The following is a 19,814-nucleotide window of genomic DNA, read 5'->3' on the forward strand; positions in this document are numbered from 1 at the left end:
GTTGAAGTGTACCTCTGGTGCAAATTACTGACCTCTGTCATCATTTTAGGTGGGGGAACTTGCACAATCGGTGGCTGACTAAATACTTTTTTTGCCCCACTGTATGTCGGCCAGTTTCCACTGGAAATGCCTTTTGGTTAAACTGTCAGTGAGGAATTTGCATTTGCACTGTTACATTTGTATATTACTTTAATGCACATAATACAGCTGCTTGTTGAAGTGAAAATATATTGAAAGAGGTTTATTGCACTAATAAAGTTGTGGAGTAAAGTATTTTGTCTTGCGTCAATTATATTGTTATCGCAAATTTTCAAAAATGTATTGTGATAAATATTTTTGGCCATATCACTCTGCTCTACCTGGCACAGCACCTAGCTCAGCGGTCGACACCCCCGGCAAAATCTATTCTGACCCCTGAACCTGGAACATCAGGCACTAAGAAATACTCCAAGTGTTACAGTTTTTTCTTTATTATTTTCTTGCTCAGGTTTCCTGATGTGATTTCCTGTGCTCTGTAAAGTACTGTCAGCTACTGTGACAGTTTTGAAAAGTGCCATAAAATAAAGTTTTATCCTTCTTCATGTTTTCACACAGATGCCAATCTACTCACCGCCCGGCCTTAATCGCCACTATTACTGCAAATCGACAGCATGCACACCTTAAGCAGCCCATCAACACTCAGTGCACGCTACACTCAAAGCAGCTTTTCTGCTGAACAAAGCCGTTCGAACACTCAGCCGACGGGGCGGCCGAAGCTTAGCCTTACATCAGTGTCTAGTGGGAGATCCCTCAGAGAGATAGGCCGGGTCCAAGAGCTTGAAGCGAGATAATAAGGCAGACTGGAAAGTGATGTAACACAACACACAAGCATGCACACGTACACAGTGTGTGCCCACTTACACCCTCACACTCAAAGTTAAATGAGGATTCAATGTCAGCCAAACTGGGCTTGGTGCTGCCTGCTGAGGTATAAAGAGAATCTAATCGCCATCGTGTTGTGTACACGCAAGAGGAATCTGCACAAGGTCTGCTGGAAAACAACTCCGGTACAAAACACACACACACACACCTTTAACTGAAAGCCAAAATTTAAAACTAAAACCAGGTGCAGCACACAACTAAGAAATACAAAGGTGCAAATAAAACAATGATATAACCCGTTCAAATAGCAAAAACAGGCTTGTCTCAGCATTATTAAAACACAAAGCTCTTTTTAAAAACATTTGCATCTGTTTGCTATGAGTTTTATAGCAAACGAGTTAAAAACAACAATCCAGTGCAGAACAGAGTCTGTGATCAGTTTCTAAAGAATTAGTATCAGCTGGTGTTAAATATTTGGTCTAACTACAGCCTAACACTTGATTTTATTATGAAACAGCTGCTGGTATGATGGCCGCTGCCATTGTTGTGGTCACCGCGCACACCGAGGCAGGACCAGCGCTTTGTTTCCATTTAACCAAAAAGCAGTTCTGGAACATTCAAGCACGCTGTGGTGATCCTGGTTTGACTTCATCAAGCTAAATAATGATAATAGTAACGGTTAAGATTTTTTGTGTATGTAATATCCAAGTTTGACATTTTTGCTTTTATGAAGCTTTGATGATTTATTTTCACACAGTCTCTGTACTTCAGTCAGTTATAAAAAGACTCTTCAGTGCAGCTACTCTGGACTTTGTGAAGTTCACCTTCTGCACATCAAGTCAAACTGTCATGTCAGACAGTTAAAACCGAGTGGATATTTTTCAAAATGGAACTCCTTTAAAAACAGCCTCACACATAATAATTTAGTAATTACACTTTCCACCTTCATCCAAAGCAGCAAAGCTTCAGTTCAGGACTGACAAAATGACACAAAGTTTGTCGAGTGCATTTCAAACCTAACATCCAGCTCCTTTCCTGGAACATCTGCTTATTTTTGTTTGCCACACCAATCTGCTTTTACTCAGGCTTCATACAGGGAGTGCAGAATTATTAGGCAAATGAGTATTTTGTCCACATCATCCTCTTCATGCATGTTGTCTTACTCCAAGCTGTATAGGCTCAAAAGCCTACTACCAATTAAGCATATTAGGTGATGTGCATCTCTGTAATGAGAAGGGGGTGTGGTCTAATGACATCAACACCCTATATCAGGTGTGCATCAGGTGTGCATCAGGTGTACATTAGGTAACTTCCTTTCCTTTTTGCCAAAGGAAAGGAAGTTGCCTAATAATTCTGCACAGTAATAGTCACCTGCACACACCGATATCCCCCTAAAATAGCTAAAAAAAACTAAAAACTACTTCCAAAAACATTCAGCTTTGATATTAATGAGTTTTTTGGGTTCATTGAGAACATGGTTGTTCAATAATAAAATTATTCCTCAAAAATACAACTTGCCTAATAATTCTGCACTCCCTGTATGTGTGTGTGTAATACAACTGCTGTGGTCTCTGTTCAGGGGACTGAACTCCATGTTCCATGTTCTTTAACAACTTTTCAGAGTGGATTCTTTAGTCAAAGCTCGGTCTAGAACAATCCAAACTGTTTGCCAGAATGAGAGGTCGACGTGCATGCAGCCTTTCACAGTCACACCTATGATATCTTAGCTAATCTAGGAGGAACAGAGACCACCTACACAGACCTGTGGAGAACATACTTGTGTGGGTCTAAGACTGTTAGTCTTCTAGACTATGTACTGTGTCTCCAAGGTAAACTAAGAAAGACCATGAAGACTCGATTCTGCAGAGATGTGACCTCTGCCTGTGTGAGATATGACAACTAGGAAGGAGACTGCTGCTGCTTCACCGAGGACTCCTGACCGGAGAACAACGAGACCACCAGGAAAGACCAGGCAAAGACTAGTGCTAAAGTCATTCTTAGGCACGTGGTCCAGCCTGCACCGTGTATCTAAGGGGACAGGGTCAATCCAGGCCAGTGTAACGGCTCCACGCCAAGTTTGTTTGTCACTGTCTGTTATTTCTCTTTTCTCCTGTGAGCTTCAGTGAAACAGCTCTACAGTGACGGCTCTATTTGTGTGCACTCCTTTGTTAGAGTCCCCTGCAGCTCTGTCATCGACTCATCTCTTTCTCCTCACGTCCACGTCACTGTAGATCTGCGAACGAGCCATCAGCAGCCTCGACACAGAGGAGACAAAGACTAGAGAAGATGGCGGTTTTACATCAGCCCCAGTGAAACGACTCCACAGCACACTTGATTATGACACAAACTGTCAAGGGTTTGGATGAACCTGTGTGTTTGTTACATAACACTGCCCTGGGTCTTTGCACGCAGATGCCACATGTAGAAACCGTCACTTCAGACGACATTTAAACACAGGCAGCACCTGTGGCTCACACCTTTGGTCAGTTCTGTTTCTTCCCAATTAGCCGTCTGCACACCTTCCCATGCCTCCGAACAGTTTCTCTGTGTTTCGGTGTGATGATGAACCCTGTTGAGCTTTTCTTTCTTTGATGACGTCCCTCCTTTATCAGGAGATCCATGTAAAAGTAATTCACAGATGCTGAAGTGAAGCTTTGTAACAGAGCCTCTTTCCACTAGCTGCAAACCTTATTACTTATGAGGCCAATAACAATGAAGTCAAACACAAATGTGATCGAGGGCGCTCGCCACCAATGAGCAGAGGGAGGTGAAGCGTGCAGCGGCTTAAGTCTGAGCGTGAATGATGAGAAGACCGTAATTTAAAACAAGGTATTATTCATTCATCTTTGAGACGGGGCAGACGTGTCAGCACTACGGCAGGCAGACGTGGGGTATTTTGAAATTCAAAGAGCCAACCAGGCTTCAGGATGAATTAAACTAGCTCCCGATACAGCAGGTCACTGCGAGAGCATCTCTGATCTCTTCCTAAAGCCTCTGGTGTATTCTGGCTCATTTATCCCCGCTTTTTACATTTGGCGAGTTAGCGGTCAAGACTGGGTCAGCATCGACACTGCTCTGTGGACTTCACCATCTATGACCAAACAAATTCAAATCAGTTCCAGCTTTTAGTGGCATTTAACGGTGCAATGGCCAGGATTGAAGGGCCAAATACGCCAGAAGGGAAGAGACGAGCCGTGTCAGACATCTTATGATGCTCAAGAAGCAGCTCGTGATCATAAAAATCATTTCAGGGATAAAAGCTCTTATTTGTGGTGCAGTCTCAAAATTTGCTACCAGCCAAAATACATGAAATGCTCTCAGCAGACCTAAGAGGTGTTAAAAATCCGACGAGCATGTTTGCAGTGTCTTATCACTGCAGGCAAAGGAAGCTGTATCTAATGTGATTAAGCTGGCTCTCTTCATAGAGAACGGCTCGAGTTAGTCTCTCTCTGGTAATGGGGTGTGTGTTTGAGCTTGCCATCTAAATCAAGGTTTTGCCAAAGGCGCAGGCAAAGAATAAACATAAAGTAATTAAAAACAGGGTGCAAGTCAGAAGAGACTTGAGAGCAGAGTATAATGTGGGTTTGGTGATAAGATTACAGGAAATGTGTTTAATAACTGCAGAACACTTTAGGCCTGTTATGCTATTACAAACAGTCGTAGTGGACTACTACAGGGTGTGAGCCGTCAACCTCAAAGCATAAAGCTTCAACCTAAAAACATAAAGTGTAAAAATAGAAACAACACAGCACAGTGGAGAAACAGGAGGCACCTCAGCTTTGACTAAAATCGAGTGAACCAATTTGAAATGATAAGTGTTGGATATTTCCCTATGAAGGATCACGGGCGGATAAAACTGTGTCATCTGCATAACAGCGACACTGACTACTGAAGGATAAAACGAGCTGTGAAATGTGTATCAAGAATAGGGATGGGTAGGTTCTGACATCTGGCACCGGTAGTAACCAGACCAAAAAGCAGCGCACATTTTGGTGCTTTATTTCGGTGCTTTTTTTTTTTCTTCCCTGGAGCTGTGATACACTTTAGATTCTAGCCAATCATTTTACGTTTCCGTAGGATAACAGGATAGTAGGCGGGTCCAGGTACGTACGTTCTTTTAGAGCAGAGCTACAGATTAAAAATGCCCAAGGCGAAGCGGGCAAAAGTCTGGCTGTACTTCACTGCAAAAGATGCAAACTCAGCAGCCTGCAACAAGTGCTTTAAGCTGATACTGTCAAAGGAGGCAACACCTCAAATCCGATGAAACACCTGGCGACGCATAGCGTTTTTTTTTTAAAGCCGAGAAATGCGGCGTATTTGATAGCTTGCTGCGAGACCTCACACCGAGCACATCTACTGTGGGTGGGTTGCCAGTTATCGGACCCGGAGTTAGCAACATCCCCCAAAAACACGAAGAGGAGAGTCCTGGCCCCTAGCCCTGCCAGTGTAGCAGAAATGATGACGGATGATGATGGCAGCAGCAGCCGTTCGTCTCGGCGTTCGTGTGTAATTTACGTTGAGTAGGCTCACCACGTTATTACATTAATGCATGTAAGGTGAACTAGCAAACATCATCATAGTTACATGCGGCTGTCTTCTTGTTTGATGGCAGATACTCCCTTCACCCTGGCCAAAAAGGTTAAAATGACCAAAGAAAAAGTGGAAAACAGCTAAACATGAGAGGTTTTTGGACAAAGTTTGTGTTTTTTCCATTGTTTAAGCACTGCTTCCAGCCAAGAGTGATACCATATATGCCCCATAGCTGCAGAAAAGGCTAACATTGTTATCTTTTTACAAAAACCAGCTGAACATGAGAGGTTTTTGGATCAATTTTGTGTTCTCCATCCTTTAAGCACCGTTTAAGCACCGGCACCGTTTCAAAAGTACCGGTTTGGCACCGGTATCGGATAAAACCTAAACGATACCCATCCCTAATCAAGAACAAAAGGACCTAGAATGGATCCTTGAGGGATCCCGCCTTTAGTGGAACATTTAACTTCATCCATTAAACTGAGCACAATTCGGTTTTCTGAGTGCTTTCAAACTTTTTTCTTCTCCTGTATAATCAACTAGTCAATCAGACACGAGGAACATCACGGGACTATACACAGAGAGATATATGTACAGCGATAAGGAAAATAAATCATGTATTTCATGTGGTTCTACCTTCAAACACCCAGCGATGAAAAGACTAAATGTGGCTGTATCCCCTACTGATGTCCCCATCCTTCCTCCAGCAGTCCACGCTTTAAGCCTTCCAAAATCTATTTCCTCTGCTGGCCTTGAGTCTGGCTGGTAGCTTTGGAAAAACAGCGCGGCTGTCCTGACATTCACCAACTGGCCTGGACCACATTAAGTGGGAAAAAGGAAACCGGCAGCTCTGACCATCCTTCCCTCTGATTAATGCTTCAGAGAGTCTTTCGGATTTGGCATGTGATAGCTGAACTGATGCCAGCCCGTCTAGTCCTGACATATTGGGCAGGCAGGCAGACATGCACACACGTCAAATGTAGCAAACTGAAGAGAAATCAGCTCTTGTCTCAAGTTCAAGTTGAGATAAACAACAAGCTGTGCTGCCTTTCCTGACCTCAGACGTCCTCCTCCAATGATTAACTGCACTAAGCAGAGTGACAGGACAGTGAGAATGTGGATCACAAAAACTGCATTATGTCTCATAACTCTCAAATGTCTGCTTGTCCAAACATGCCGCATATTTGATTCAGGAATTTAGGCAAAACTCCAGGCCGACCACTCTGAATATCCGCTCACGACGATGGCATCACAGGTCGAGCATCAGCATCGTGAATGCAGGGATGCTGAGAGGCCTCGATGTCTCGTACCGTACACACATCTGCCCCTCTGGTGTTGAGCCAACCGATCAATAAGAGTGGTGTCATTTTTGACCCTTGCAGTACTTTAACCTGAAAACATCATTATTTATGTATGAGGTAAGGGATTTATGGCGCTATATGCACTCAGAACACACAAAACATGCAATGCATTCAAAATTTCCTGAAATATCTAGTTCTTATTTATATTTCCATTAACAAAGTTGTTTTTTTTCCACAATTCGTTTTAGCTTTGGTTACTTTAGTGCTCAACACCATCACCTTGTTTTACCTGGGATTCTCTCTCTCTCTCACACACACACACACACACACACACACACACACACACACACACACAGGACTCTGTCAATATACAAACACAGGTGTCCATTTCCAAAAACATCTCAATTTCTGCTCATTCATAAAACTGAGTCAGCGCCGTTTGCAGAGGTTTGATTTCATGTATCCTAAAGCAGCGTAGTACTGTGGATACTGAACATAAATATAGTAAATGGTTAAAAAAAAGAAATAAGGGTGGATGTTTAGTTGGCTGTAGTAATGCTATAGGAAAAAAAAGAAACCAAAGCAGCACCTGAGCACATGGGAAACAGGCCTGGAGCGGAGCAGAGACATTACATTATGGCAGTGCATGTGAAGTTCCCCCTGCTCACAAAGCTGCTTTGCTATTATGAATATCTGCACAGTTACATAAGCACATATTAGGTTTGAAATAAAATTTAAAAAAAGAAGAGAGATGAGAGCCGTCTGAATCAGAAGATAAGGCTGCCAGGAGTGAGTCGTGTTGCAAGTAAGAGAGGAGGAAATGAAGAAGGAGCGCACGACAAAAGCATGCTTGTGGAAATTCACTGACACCTGAAAACTAGACAAAAATGGTTTTGTTTTTTGCTTTTTAAATCTCTCTTTTAAATCCCAGCTGTGAAGATGAGAGTGCCTGAAAGAGACGGGCACATGCTGGGCTAGTTGTTGCTGGGACTTGAAAGGGATGATCAAGTTAAGAGCTAACACATGTGCTGCTAATGTCTTGCATATCAAGCTTCCACGCCATCGCCAGAACCAAAAAAAGAACTGTGAGAGCATGCACCCAAGAGGAGGAGACGATAGTGTTTGAATGGAAAAAGTAACAGGAGGTGTGAGAAGAGACAGGAGCTCTACGGAAAACACATTTGAACAAAGTTTTTACCACGTATGAAGCGTGTGCATGTGTGTGAGACCCTCATGCCATTACAGGTGAGGTTCTTTCAAATTGCACATAATAAGATCTACAATGGTACCAATAATTAGGCAGCCTATTAATCTACTGTCATGCAGAGGATTGGATGGAATATAGACTACAATCCTGGAACGTAAAAATTAAGGTGAACACTCTGGTGGCACAGCAATCTTAATATACACCCATAGGTTACCTTAGTGAATGACCGAAAGACATTTCGGCTAATGATTCTCATGTCTGTCGTTTTTTCACTTGGGACCCGCGTAGAGATTTGACTGTAATATTGTTTGAACCTATCCTAATTCATGCAAATCCTGCATCTACAGGTTACAAAGAAGAGTTAAATATGATGGGAATGAATACCAAAACAAAAAAATTATCGTATGCTGCTTCATGCCTCTAATCATTTCACAACCTGTGCACAAAGAATCAGCCAGACATCAATCATCAGTCTGTGAGTAAGAGGTTCCAGTTTGGAGACCGCCTGCTTGGAAATGCACAGCACAAAAGCCAGTTGGGTGGGGGTAGAGGGGGTAAAGAGGTATTTGGGTCAACATTTTTCATATTTTCGGCCTTTCATTTGTTTATCCTCTGGAATACCAACATAACATACTTCTGCACAGCTCTTTCTCAGCCCCGCCGCTCCGAGCTCTCTGTACTGTACCTTCCCTCCAAAAGCTTTTAAGTCTCCTAATGAGATTAATTAAGCCGGTCCAGAGTTTGTTTAATGAGGCCCTAGTGGCCTGAAGCACGGAAAAAGACCCATGGCTGGGAAACGGGAGCTTTGCATTCCAAATACAAAACAAAAAAAGAAAAGAAAAACAGCAGAACTTTAAAGAAGGCTTTAAAAATAGGCTTTGCAAAGTTAAACCATCAGTTAAGTGGTGGTAATCCATTTAGCGACAGAGCAGCTGGACACATTTACAGATCAGTGAGTCAGTAACTAAAATGGATACAGTTTCCAGTGCAAATTCCAGTCTGGAGGACCCTTGATTGTTTCCTTTCCTTCTCTGAATGAAGCCTCAGGAAGCAGACTACACTCCCATCGTTGGACAAGTTTAGTGACTTCCATCAATCTTTGTCTAATTCACTTCTGATCAGGTCAGTTGCCTCCCTTTACATTTTGCTTGGATCAAGCTACAAAGCACAACTTCAGCAGCTCTAATTTAAATAAAATGAATTAATTTCAGTGACTTCAGAGCTTGCCATCACCTTTGATGTGTAATCAAACGTTTGCTACTGCCACCAAGTCTCTCAGATGGGAGAAGCAGCACTTTTAGGCGTGCTCACAGCGAAGTGGGCCTTCATTTTTAACTGCTGTCCACGTTTCTCAACATTGCCAGCAGCCTCCTAGCACTAGCTTGTAGTAATGCACCCGTACATGCATCGCCTCAGTATCTGTGCACCGATACGACATTACACACGCGGTTTTTCTTTTCTGCATATCAGCTGATTTTGCAGTTTGCTTTGGTGACAAAATAGAATCAAACAGCAGGAAAAAAAAAAAAAAAAAAAAAAAAAAAAACACTCAGTGACACAGCAACAAATTTCATTAACAGGTCCACATCTCAAAATAATCTTGGCTGTTTTTTGACTCATGCTTGTGCTCTGCTGCCAGTAATTCACTTACCTCATATCAAGTATCTCCTAATGCATCAACAGTCTTATCTTTCATATGACAAATTAGATTTGGAACTTATCAAAAGATAATTTATGAGTAAGCGTTACATCAAAGCCCATTTGGTTAAAGTAGCGCCAAGAACTCATCTCATCCTGGATGTAAAGTGCTGTTACAGTCAGTCGGAGCTGGATTCCCGAAAACAAACACTAAACACACACAGAATGCTCATGAGCCACGTGCTCATGTACCTATAATCTAATCAAATAATAACTAAACAGTGTGATGTGATCAATATAGGTCTCCCTTTATTGTAGCACAAAACTTCAGTTCAGTAACAGGTTTTGATCCCAGTGTTTTGGGGGTTTACCTATCTGCCTCTCCAGGTCGGCGGCCTCGTCTGGGCTGGCCCTGGGCAGCACTCCGGGGTCACTGAAGCTCGTTCTCAGGAGCGTCCCCAGCACAAACAGAAACAGCACACCTCCTATGACCGGGATGACTGGAGTCAACTGCTGCGCCAGGAACGGACAACTGTAGGACAAGGAGAGGCGATGAGGAAAAGATGAGCAACAATGACGGCAGAAACGCAGTCTTGGTGTAACACTGGACAAACGCCGGCAGGCTGCCGAGCTCGATTTAATCGTTAGCACATAACGGACACCAGCGGAGACGAGCGCGGAAACTGATGAAGTGGAAACACCAAACTCTCGCTGCTTAATGACCAGTAAGTGGATATGACCGCTTAATAGACCGACACACATGTAAGAGTCAGTCCCCTGTGTTTTAATCTGCTTTAATGAGACAAACTCACATAATCCCATTAAACATCCAACAGCGCAGGTGGTTATTACAGTAATCACATTTAGGTCCCACAGAGGCAGGACACAGGCTGCTGCATCCCATTTCATCTGTTACACTGTGGTCTGCTGGATCAGATTTGAGGTCTGCAAAGAGGAACTACTCCAGACAAGGACGGCTGAAGGAACATGTGGCAGCCATATGCTGTGAGGGATGTTGCTGAGGAATGCAGAGCAGCACTGCCACACTGGCAGGACTGAGCACATGCCGCCGACATGTTACGCAGTTTATGGAAACAGCAAACCATGCAGCGTGCATGTTTTTTCCCTCGTTATCTTTTACTCGCAGTGTGATGTCACTCACCAGTTTTGTGCTCTGTATTTTGAACACATTTTTGGGTAACTGAGCTGTACCCATAAACTTCATGGGCCACTAAGTAAGCACACACACCAGCGAATCAGTAAACATGGTTTTTCATGCTGTACTATGCAGCTCGACTCGTCTTGGAACCAGCCTCGAGCGGCCAGCAGAGAAAGTGCAGATGTTTAGCATCGGCTTCTTTTTTCAGCTCAGGTTGGTTTTATCACGCTGGTCTTCAGATGAAGCACCTTAGGGGTATGATATGTGCCAACACCAGTTAATCTGCTGAACTGGGCCATATTTAGATTTGCCATGCTGGGTTCTTCTAACGATAGTGGTCTGAGTAGACGCACATTTGAACTGGGATCCAGCGTCTTCTGTCCTCTCATAAGAAAAGAGTGTAGAAGTTACACATCCTGCCGCCATCAGTTCATTTTGGTGTGAAGTTAAAAATAAAATCTAGATAAGAGGCTCTGTGAGATGAATACCAAGTAAAAGATTTTATGACTCAGAAAGACTGAAGCTGACCTGAGCTGTACCCTGGCTGAGTGCAGACAGTCCAGTCCTGCTGCTCTCTGCATCCACAGCGACACAGAGCTCAGCAGAAAACTCTCGACTGTCAGTGGGAGGCTGCAGACGGCACGGCTCCCAGCAGGATGCAGTTTCTCCTGCTCTCCTTGGTAATTCATTGCTTCAAATTTGAATCTCATTTCTTTTACGTCAATATAAGTTTTGAATGATTTAAAAACGCTGCCTTCTCTTTTTAGGACGTGGACACTCTGTGTGCTTCACACCTCCTGCTTCTACACTCACCACAGCAGAGATATCATCCTCTAACACCAATCAAACAGAGCATGTTCTCGTCACGGGACGAGGCAGCAGTGCAGCCCACTTTTATTTATAGAAATCTGAAAAAATATCATCACCAATTCAACTGTAAATATTAAAATGTGCACAAATCAGGCTGCTCTTCACCTCCACATGTGTTTTAATACTCTCATATTGCTCGTTGTGCTGTATTTATCACATAGATATGTATGAGTAGTATAATTTTTTTTTTCTATAAAAACCCAACTAGGGCCTATGCTATAAATTGCAGGTTTTAAACATAAGGCCAAGAGGCCCACAGGACATCTCTGCAACAGGTGAAGGAGGACACAGATTTTGGTCTTCTAACTGTATTCTCAGTTTAGGTTTTACTGCTCGTCCTGCTGATGAGGACGTCCCCACAGTCTTTCACACTACAATGACAGAAAAACAAATGACAGAAGTTGTCCACCCCCCCAATAGAAATTTATGTTTTGGTTTGTTTTTAAATAGCGTGTCCACAGTAAAATCCATGAATGTAAATTTAAAAAAAAACAAAAAAAAAACAGGGTATTTTTGGTGAATTACAGAAACCTTTCTGCTTTATAATTCCAGGACAGTGAAAAATGAGCACTGAGAAGGGTTCCTGTAAATCTACAGATCTTTTTACAGTTTAAGCTCACAGAGTTGTGCCGACAGATTTCTTTCATTAAATCGAGCAGCATTTTTTCCTCGTGTAGTGAAACACACGTGCAGTTAAATTCTTTTCTTATATTGAGCAGCACAGTGATTAAATGTGCAGCTAAACTGACAGAGGGGAGCATGAGGGACGGGGACAGGAGAACTGGACTATGGAGCCGGCCCTGCCATTGATCCCTCTCAGCTGGGAGACACAAGCTGACTGGGAAACTGCTCTAAGTTGCTCTACTGCTAAGAAGCTGCAAAATGCGTGTTTTTAGAAACTTAGCTGTAACTGAAAGACTGGAAACAAATCAAACTGCACCAAGAGGACTGTGCTGGTGCCAAAAACACATTTTTAGCAAAGAACATTAAACATAAAAAAATGTTTCCATCGAGCTCGTTCTCGTGTTGACATTCAGAACTTTCCCATGCCGTCCAAACTGCTTTTTTCTCTTGATGGATTGTTTAACCTTGTGGTGTCTAAGTAACTTTTTCACTTTCTTTAACCTAAAATGCACAAACTAGTAATCTAATCTAAGCTCATTTCAAACACATCATGGCAGTTTATTCAGGACTCTAAGCCATATACTTCCCATAATTCAGTAGGATGTATAACCACGTGTAGCAGCAGCGAGCTGGAGCAATCAGTGACTTTATCGCTCTCTCATATAACTGTGGAGGCGACCCAGCAGTTATTTACACGCAGCTCTCTTTAGGTTAAACTAACCTTAACTAACCCTTGTCTAAACTTCAGTCTCATGGTGACAGAGCCCTCTCTGCGGCAGGTCCCAGACTCTGGATATCAGATCTGCACAAACGCTCAAACATCATAAATCGTTACTAAAGACACATTTTTATAGTCTGGCTTTAAACACACGTTGCCCTAAACATTTTGGTTTTAACAGTCGTTGTTGTTTTTGTTATTGACATTTTATTTATTTTTCTATATTTTACTGTATTATTGTTGTGCATTTTATTTATTGTAGTGGCATTTTACAACCAGTGTAGGCCGAGCTCCAGCTGCCAGACAGCTGGCCTCACATCTGACTCTAGAGAGGAGTTCATGGTCTGTCAGGTGCTTAAATCATCAGCCCTCCACCACCGTGCTGACAGCTGGTATGAGGTGTTGGGTTTTCTCCAAAGGTGCTGCTGTTCGTTCTGGGAAGGGTTTCCCTTCCAAACCAGCCATACTTGTTCATGCTTGTAAACAACAGCACTGACGTGAATTGTAGTCTTTAACATGCCAACTTAGGACCGTCTTTTTTGTATTTCTCTGAGCTTTGCAGACTCTGAGGGGAATTTGCTGTGACATCCACCCAGGAGTGGACGTCACACACGTGAATCCTCCAGATCTGCAAACTGCTACAACATCTGCTTACACTTAATGATAAGATAATCAAGGGCATCTGATTATCAGCTGATATTCTGTCTGTATAACTTCAATAAGCAATAAGTTAAGCTAATAAAACAATAGCATAGCATACAGGGGGATTGTTTTAGCCATTAATAAATGAGCCTGCAGCTTGATGCTGGAGGGTGAATCACAGCAGCTGAGAGAGACCCACAGCCTGCCTCTGTCAGTCTACATCTGTCCCAAGGAAACATACAATTTCAAAGTCTTGTGTCATTACAGAGCATCTTTTCATCCGCCTGCTCAATCTTGCCTCTATTCACTATGATTGGTCACACACCACATTAATGAATCCTCTAATTAGAAGTGCTAATGGGAAATTGTTACAGTTGTAAAAAGCTTGGCAGACCTCGTGTGAGGGTGCTGCATCTGTAACAATTAACCCAAAGCTGAGATCTGCACAATTCTGAAGTAATCAAAATCAAGCTGAAACGATCATTTAGAAATGAATACATGATGGACTGCGGGGAAGGTTCTCTTTCTGCTGACCAACAAAGTGCACGTGAATGTGCACTCTGTGGCAAACAAAAACATTTCTTACATTTCAAAACTTGTCATTCAGCGAATGCCTACAGAGAAGTCTGAGAGAGCAGAGTGAAAACCTGCTGCCTGTGTCCTCAGGTGCTGTGTCTCAATGTGTCAGACATGGGGAACATAATGAAAAGGCAGTCATGTGTGATAGAAAGTGACAGGTGGGTAGAGCTGGGCAGAGATTAAGCACTAAAGCCATTAGAGGAGCAGGACAGGAGCGACATGAAGCCTGCCTCTTCTATCCACATGGATCGATAGAAAAACACGGACATGCTCTAGGCAACCAACATCTCGCCTGGTTCAAGATCTTCCTGACAAAGTCTTTAAAAAAAACCTTTATCAGCCACCGAACACGGAGCGTAAAGCCTACAGGCCACTCTCACTGCCTTCAAGCTTTGAAACGAGCAGAAATTCACAAGGAAATTCAAATTTGCATCTTTACTTCTCTTTACTTGACACAAAATCTTATATTTAACTGGGCCTTTGTTGCCATGGAGACGGACAGTATCCAATGTCAGACGTGGTAAATTTCGAAGGGGGATGTGGTTACCCTGGAAACAGCCACATGAGTGAGGCTGAAGCTTCCAAGGAACAAGAAAAAACCCCACAAAAATACATTAAAAAAAAAAAAATAATAATAATAATAATAATAATAATAATGAGACAAGACAGCACGATTGCTTCGATACAGCCCTTTTAGGTGTCTCAAGAAATCGTTTGATTAATAAAGACAAAGAACTGCTGTTGATGTGATCCACAAAGACCACAGGGGAAATCTCAATACATGTGCCTGAATAGGAACAAACAGTGACTTATCTGATGTTGGTATCATCGCAGTGACAGTGAAACAGAAAAAATGCCTGTTATTTATTACAACCTACGAGTTTATGGGCCTTTGACGAAGTTTATGAGCAGAGTGAACTCAATGCTGTGAGTTCACCCAGCTCGCAGTGAGTCTGTTGTGTTATTTTACAAAACCTGTTCATTTCCTCGTTTGTCATCTATACTAAAAATAAGACTAATCCTGATAAAAGACTGTGAGCAGTACTGGTGGGGGGGGGGAAATTAACTTTCACTATTAAACGCAAGTTAAAATGAACAGCTGCCCTGTTTGTTTAAACATTTAAAAGGTTTCCACACCAAAGAGGACCTTTGTAAGCTGGCGTCTAGTGAATGTAAAAATCAAAGCTCAGTTTCAGCTCCTGTTTACAGAAAGTCGGCTGTGTCCACTCCGACACATCAGTGCTGTCACTAGGGCTGCCACGATTAGTCGACTATCAAAATCGTCAACGACTGATTTAATAGTCGACGTGTCGTTTGAAGCTTTGTAAGATCGCAAAAGACGCAGGAATAAGTAGCAGGATTTAAGAGTGTAATAACGGACTGAAACAGAAGATGGCAGCATTGCATGTACAAGGATGCCAGCTGCTGTTAAACCCCGAAGAAGAAGCAGCTGTGTCCCAGAATTCATAGCGCAGCCCAGCTCAGTTTCCAACAATGGCGGCAGCTAGTTAGTTTTAATATTACTCTTATTATTCTTTCTGGGTCACAAAATAAACGTTTAACGTGTTTTCAGGCGAGAATGTAGCTGTGTAAACCTCAAATATCTGCTCAGTTTATCAAGACACCACATGTTTTCAGAAGCGCTCCGACGTTTTCGGAGACGTCTGTTACCCACTAGCTCGATAGCGAGCCGGGGCAAGGCTCACTAGAGCCCGTGAGAACACCGGACTCCCGGCTTCAAACCCACCGCCGTCTTTCGCTACTCAGGTTAAACATATATAAGTCACTTAGATAACTTCAAAATGTTATTGTTTGGCTTTTTTTTCAGTATTTTATTTGTTCCTGAGTAAATCGGTTTGGCTGAGATTAAAGTTTTTACACAGCTGAATAAACGTCAAGCAGACAGCTGATTATCAGAAGTGTGAGACGCTGGAGAATATACTCCGGTGTCCTGTTATATTTTAGATAGCAAGGAGTTTATTAAACTTCACCGAAACAATCTGCAAATTTCATTAAAATTTAATAAACTACCATCTTGTCTTTATTTTTAGTTAGCACAGACCTTAAACACTTAAAGCTGTAAGCTAATAATAGTTATATAAGAGCAGATGCTGCTGGTGCAATAAGCTGTACATTTTACTTCCAATGGATGATGATGTGATTAGTCGACTAATCGCAAAATTAATCAGTGACTGGTCGACTATCAAAATAATCGTTTGTGGCAGCCCTAACTGTCACCCATACGAAGGTAGAAATGATAAGTTTTAACAACAAATGATCCGACCCAGTCGGTTCCACTGTGGTTCACCAGCTGCTAGAGGCCCGCTAACATTTCTGCAGGCCCCTCCAGCATTCATGTACATGCAACTAAAGAGGCAGAGGTACAAATATAGGGAAAGAGAAACAGTCTTCCTGAACCTCATTTCTAATTTACTAACATCACTGAAGTAAGAGCAGTGTGCTCCTAACAGGCAGCAGGGAGTAAATCCTCTCACTGCACAAAGTGTATGTGAAAATCCGACATGTCACTGATCTCCAGCAATGCCTCTACTGTGAGCTCACTGATGTTATAAAATGATGCTCATTTTGTTAGTTATGCTTCCTTTTAAAAATAAACTAGATAATAAATGCAGGGAAGCTTTACTTCGCTGTGACTGAGCCATGAATATGATGGCTAAAACGCAGAAGTTAGGACCTCAAAAGAGGACTTGACAAACTACCAGGTGATGTCATGGTGGTTTAGATACAGCCTACGCACCATCTGCAAAGGTGACAGATGACTGCTCTCTTTCCAGCTTATACTGATAATTATTTATAGGGACTGTCGGTGAGTGAGTGTACAGCTTGATTCCTCCATCTCTATATTTTGCCTGCAATAAAACTAACAGGCAACTCCTCAGGCAAACACTGTAATGACATGACAGGCAAACAGCCACATCACACAGTAACTAGTAATGAGTTGAATCAGAAGATTGTTACAAACACACAATATCTGTTTCACTTTAAACACGGACGCTCAACTTTTTGACCTTTGTCCCTAAAATGCTCTCACGTTGTCCTTCACATACACACATACTGGACGGGGAAAACCAGTTAACTGATTACTTTAAATACTCCCAGTTTAATCTATGACACAGCATATTTTTTGTATTGATAATAAATAAATAATAAATCATGATTAGCAGCTGAAACTCAGCTCTGCATGCTGCAAACATCACTTGTAGAGACAGTCGACAGCTGCTGTCAGATTCATACAATTATAAGATTTCTCCAAACTAAACAAACAGTTGGTCTGCAAACAGACAGCTCTCGTTTTAGCTGCGATGCTCTGTGTAGCACCACTGAATTAAAGGCTCCTCTGTGCAGTTATTATTTCCACAGCATGCCAAAGCTACAATCAGGTATATCAAGCACACCACATGTAAAACATGAGGGACACAATCTTATGGGAGGAACATGTATGGCTGCCAGTGGAGCAGGTCTGTGCTCAGATTCAGTCACCTGATCTCAACCCAACAGAGCAGCTTTTCAGTTACTGAAGACAACACTGAAGGAAGAGCTTCTCAAGGGAGGAAGCACACAACAGTTTTTCATCCAAGTATTAAAACTGCCACTCTATTTAAAATGATCTGAACTCCTTTTGATCCCTGAAAGTTGGGGCTGTAATTCCTAAACAGTTAATAGCTTTTCACAGCTGCTCCCTTAATTGCAAGAGGTTACCACAGCAGATGGATCTGCATGTTTGATTCGCCAGATTTTTACTGATGCCCTCCCAGAGATGTATGCCTCCTCCCAGTTTCAAACTGGGGCTCTTTTACGTGTTAACCACAAACTACAGGGGATCCCTAAACAATTTATGCAATTCTTTCATTAAACCCCAGGAATTCAAGCTGAAAGTCTGCACTTCAATCTCATTTTAACTGATGGGATTTAGAATCGCTGTGCTCACGGGCAAAAATATAAAGGCAAACTGTCCAAATACTTTTGGGCCTTGTACCTCAACAGGGTTTCCTGAGCTTTTTCTACTCATTTGCCTCTCAATGGGTGTACTAATCTTAACAATAATCCAATCCAGATTTACCGTTATCACATTTCCCATTAAATCCTCTTATGATGCCGACCAGTTTTTCAAAACTCAGCTGGGAGTTAAGCTTGGGGGACTTTCATCTCTGCTTGATGTGACCATGTGACTCAGCACTGTTCCCTTGCCGTCCTTTCACTGTCACCTGAGATAAACCCCTTTTTTATTTCTTCTTCTGTCATGCAGCTTTGAAGGAAATCTATATCCTGTGATCTATTAAAAAAAAAACAAAAAAACAAAAAACACGGACATCCTCCTGCACATACGATACCTGGACATTTTTTGTTTTTAAATCTGTGCTTTCATGAAAGGAGACTATATGGTACTGCTGTGCCCCGAGATATCCTCCATGATATCGCAGCACCAAAGTGTCCAGTAATGTGCTTAACAATGTGTTAATAATGCACTTGGAGCACTTGGCTTTGTGGCCTTTCATTCTAAAGTCTCATTACTCATCTGGGCTACATGGATACAAGGCTTTGTCAGCTTTGTTTTTTTATTACATTTTGATTGCTTTGGATGGAGGCAAGGGCAGAATGTGAACCTCCACTTAGCTGCAGGCCAAGTCATTTGTCAATGAAACAACTGAACATGACAAGCTTCTGCAAATGCTTACATTTTTGCCCAGACTGCTTCGTGCATTCACCACTTTCTGCTACATGCCAGAAAAATGTCAGCAGTGAGCGGCACAGCTTCGGTCAGTCGTGCTTTAGAGAAACATCTACAAGAATAACCTTTAAACATGTGCCAGAGGTCCCGTCAGTTACCTCTGGCACAGGGAGCTGGTGCCAGCTCAGAAGAGTGGCATGAAAAACAGTGGGTGCAGCGACGACTAAAGGCTTGACAGAATTCAAAGCAAAGCCTGGACAGACTTGGCGGTTTGAGCGCAGGAGAAAGGCAGAAGAGACAGCTGTGATTAAAACGTATGCAGAACACATTTACTTCTAAATGACCCACATCACACTGTCAGGTTTTTCATTGGGCAGCGGCAACCTGATAACTGGATCGGATATCGCTCCCATCCTGGCTCTGAAAGTCGGAGCAGCTGATCCGTGTCAATGAGACGATCTATTGCTGATCCATTTACTAAACATACATCAGCAGCAGCGTTGCTAGCAAGAGAGCTGAAACACTAGGCACACGGGACTAGAGACAGGTTAGCGGTCATCTGGCAACCACAGGTCACCAGGGAAAGATGTGTATTCCCCACCCGGGCGGTGAGTGGCAAATTGCTGCCTGTGGATTAAATCGGAACCTACGAAGTTTTTTAGTGATAGCCAAAGAGTGTACGTGGAGTGACAGGAGTTACTTGCATGAACTTACCATTTTCTCCAGCCACACTTAATAGTTTCAGAGAGCTCCTCCATTTTTGGTGGTGTCATGAGAGTCCCAGCTGATAAGTTTTTACAATGAAGTCTGAACAAAATTTTAAAGCTGAAGTTGAAACGCAAGCCCATCAGGTCACCTCGCTGCATAAACTCTGCATTCTCACACTGAGCTGAAACAACCCAAAGAAATAACCTGAATAAGCTTTTTGTTTCTAATGTATTTTTGTCCCACTGTCTGTCGCATTTCATTTGCCTTATACATAAGGATTTATTCCC

The 19,814-nt window shown here is 42.5% G+C and overlaps 1 protein-coding gene across 5 annotated transcripts in view; it reads right to left on the reverse strand.

Annotated features, from left to right (window-relative positions):
* The window catches only part of LOC102293743 (palmitoyltransferase ZDHHC14), a 58,469-nt gene that overhangs the window by 28,623 nt on the left and 10,032 nt on the right, over positions 1-19,814 (reverse strand). For all 5 annotated transcript variants that reach the window (XM_005922393.3, XM_014333605.2, XM_014333604.2 and 2 more), the window contains exon 3: positions 9,909-10,069. In XM_005922393.3, coding sequence (XP_005922455.1) covers positions 9,909-10,069 — 161 coding nt within the window. The remainder of the gene's footprint in view (positions 1-9,908; positions 10,070-19,814) is intronic.

Source organism: Haplochromis burtoni, unplaced genomic scaffold (genome assembly GCF_018398535.1).
Source record: "Haplochromis burtoni strain Fernald_Lab_line unplaced genomic scaffold, NCSU_Asbu1 Contig_55, whole genome shotgun sequence".
NCBI lineage: Eukaryota > Metazoa > Chordata > Actinopteri > Cichliformes > Cichlidae > Haplochromis > Haplochromis burtoni.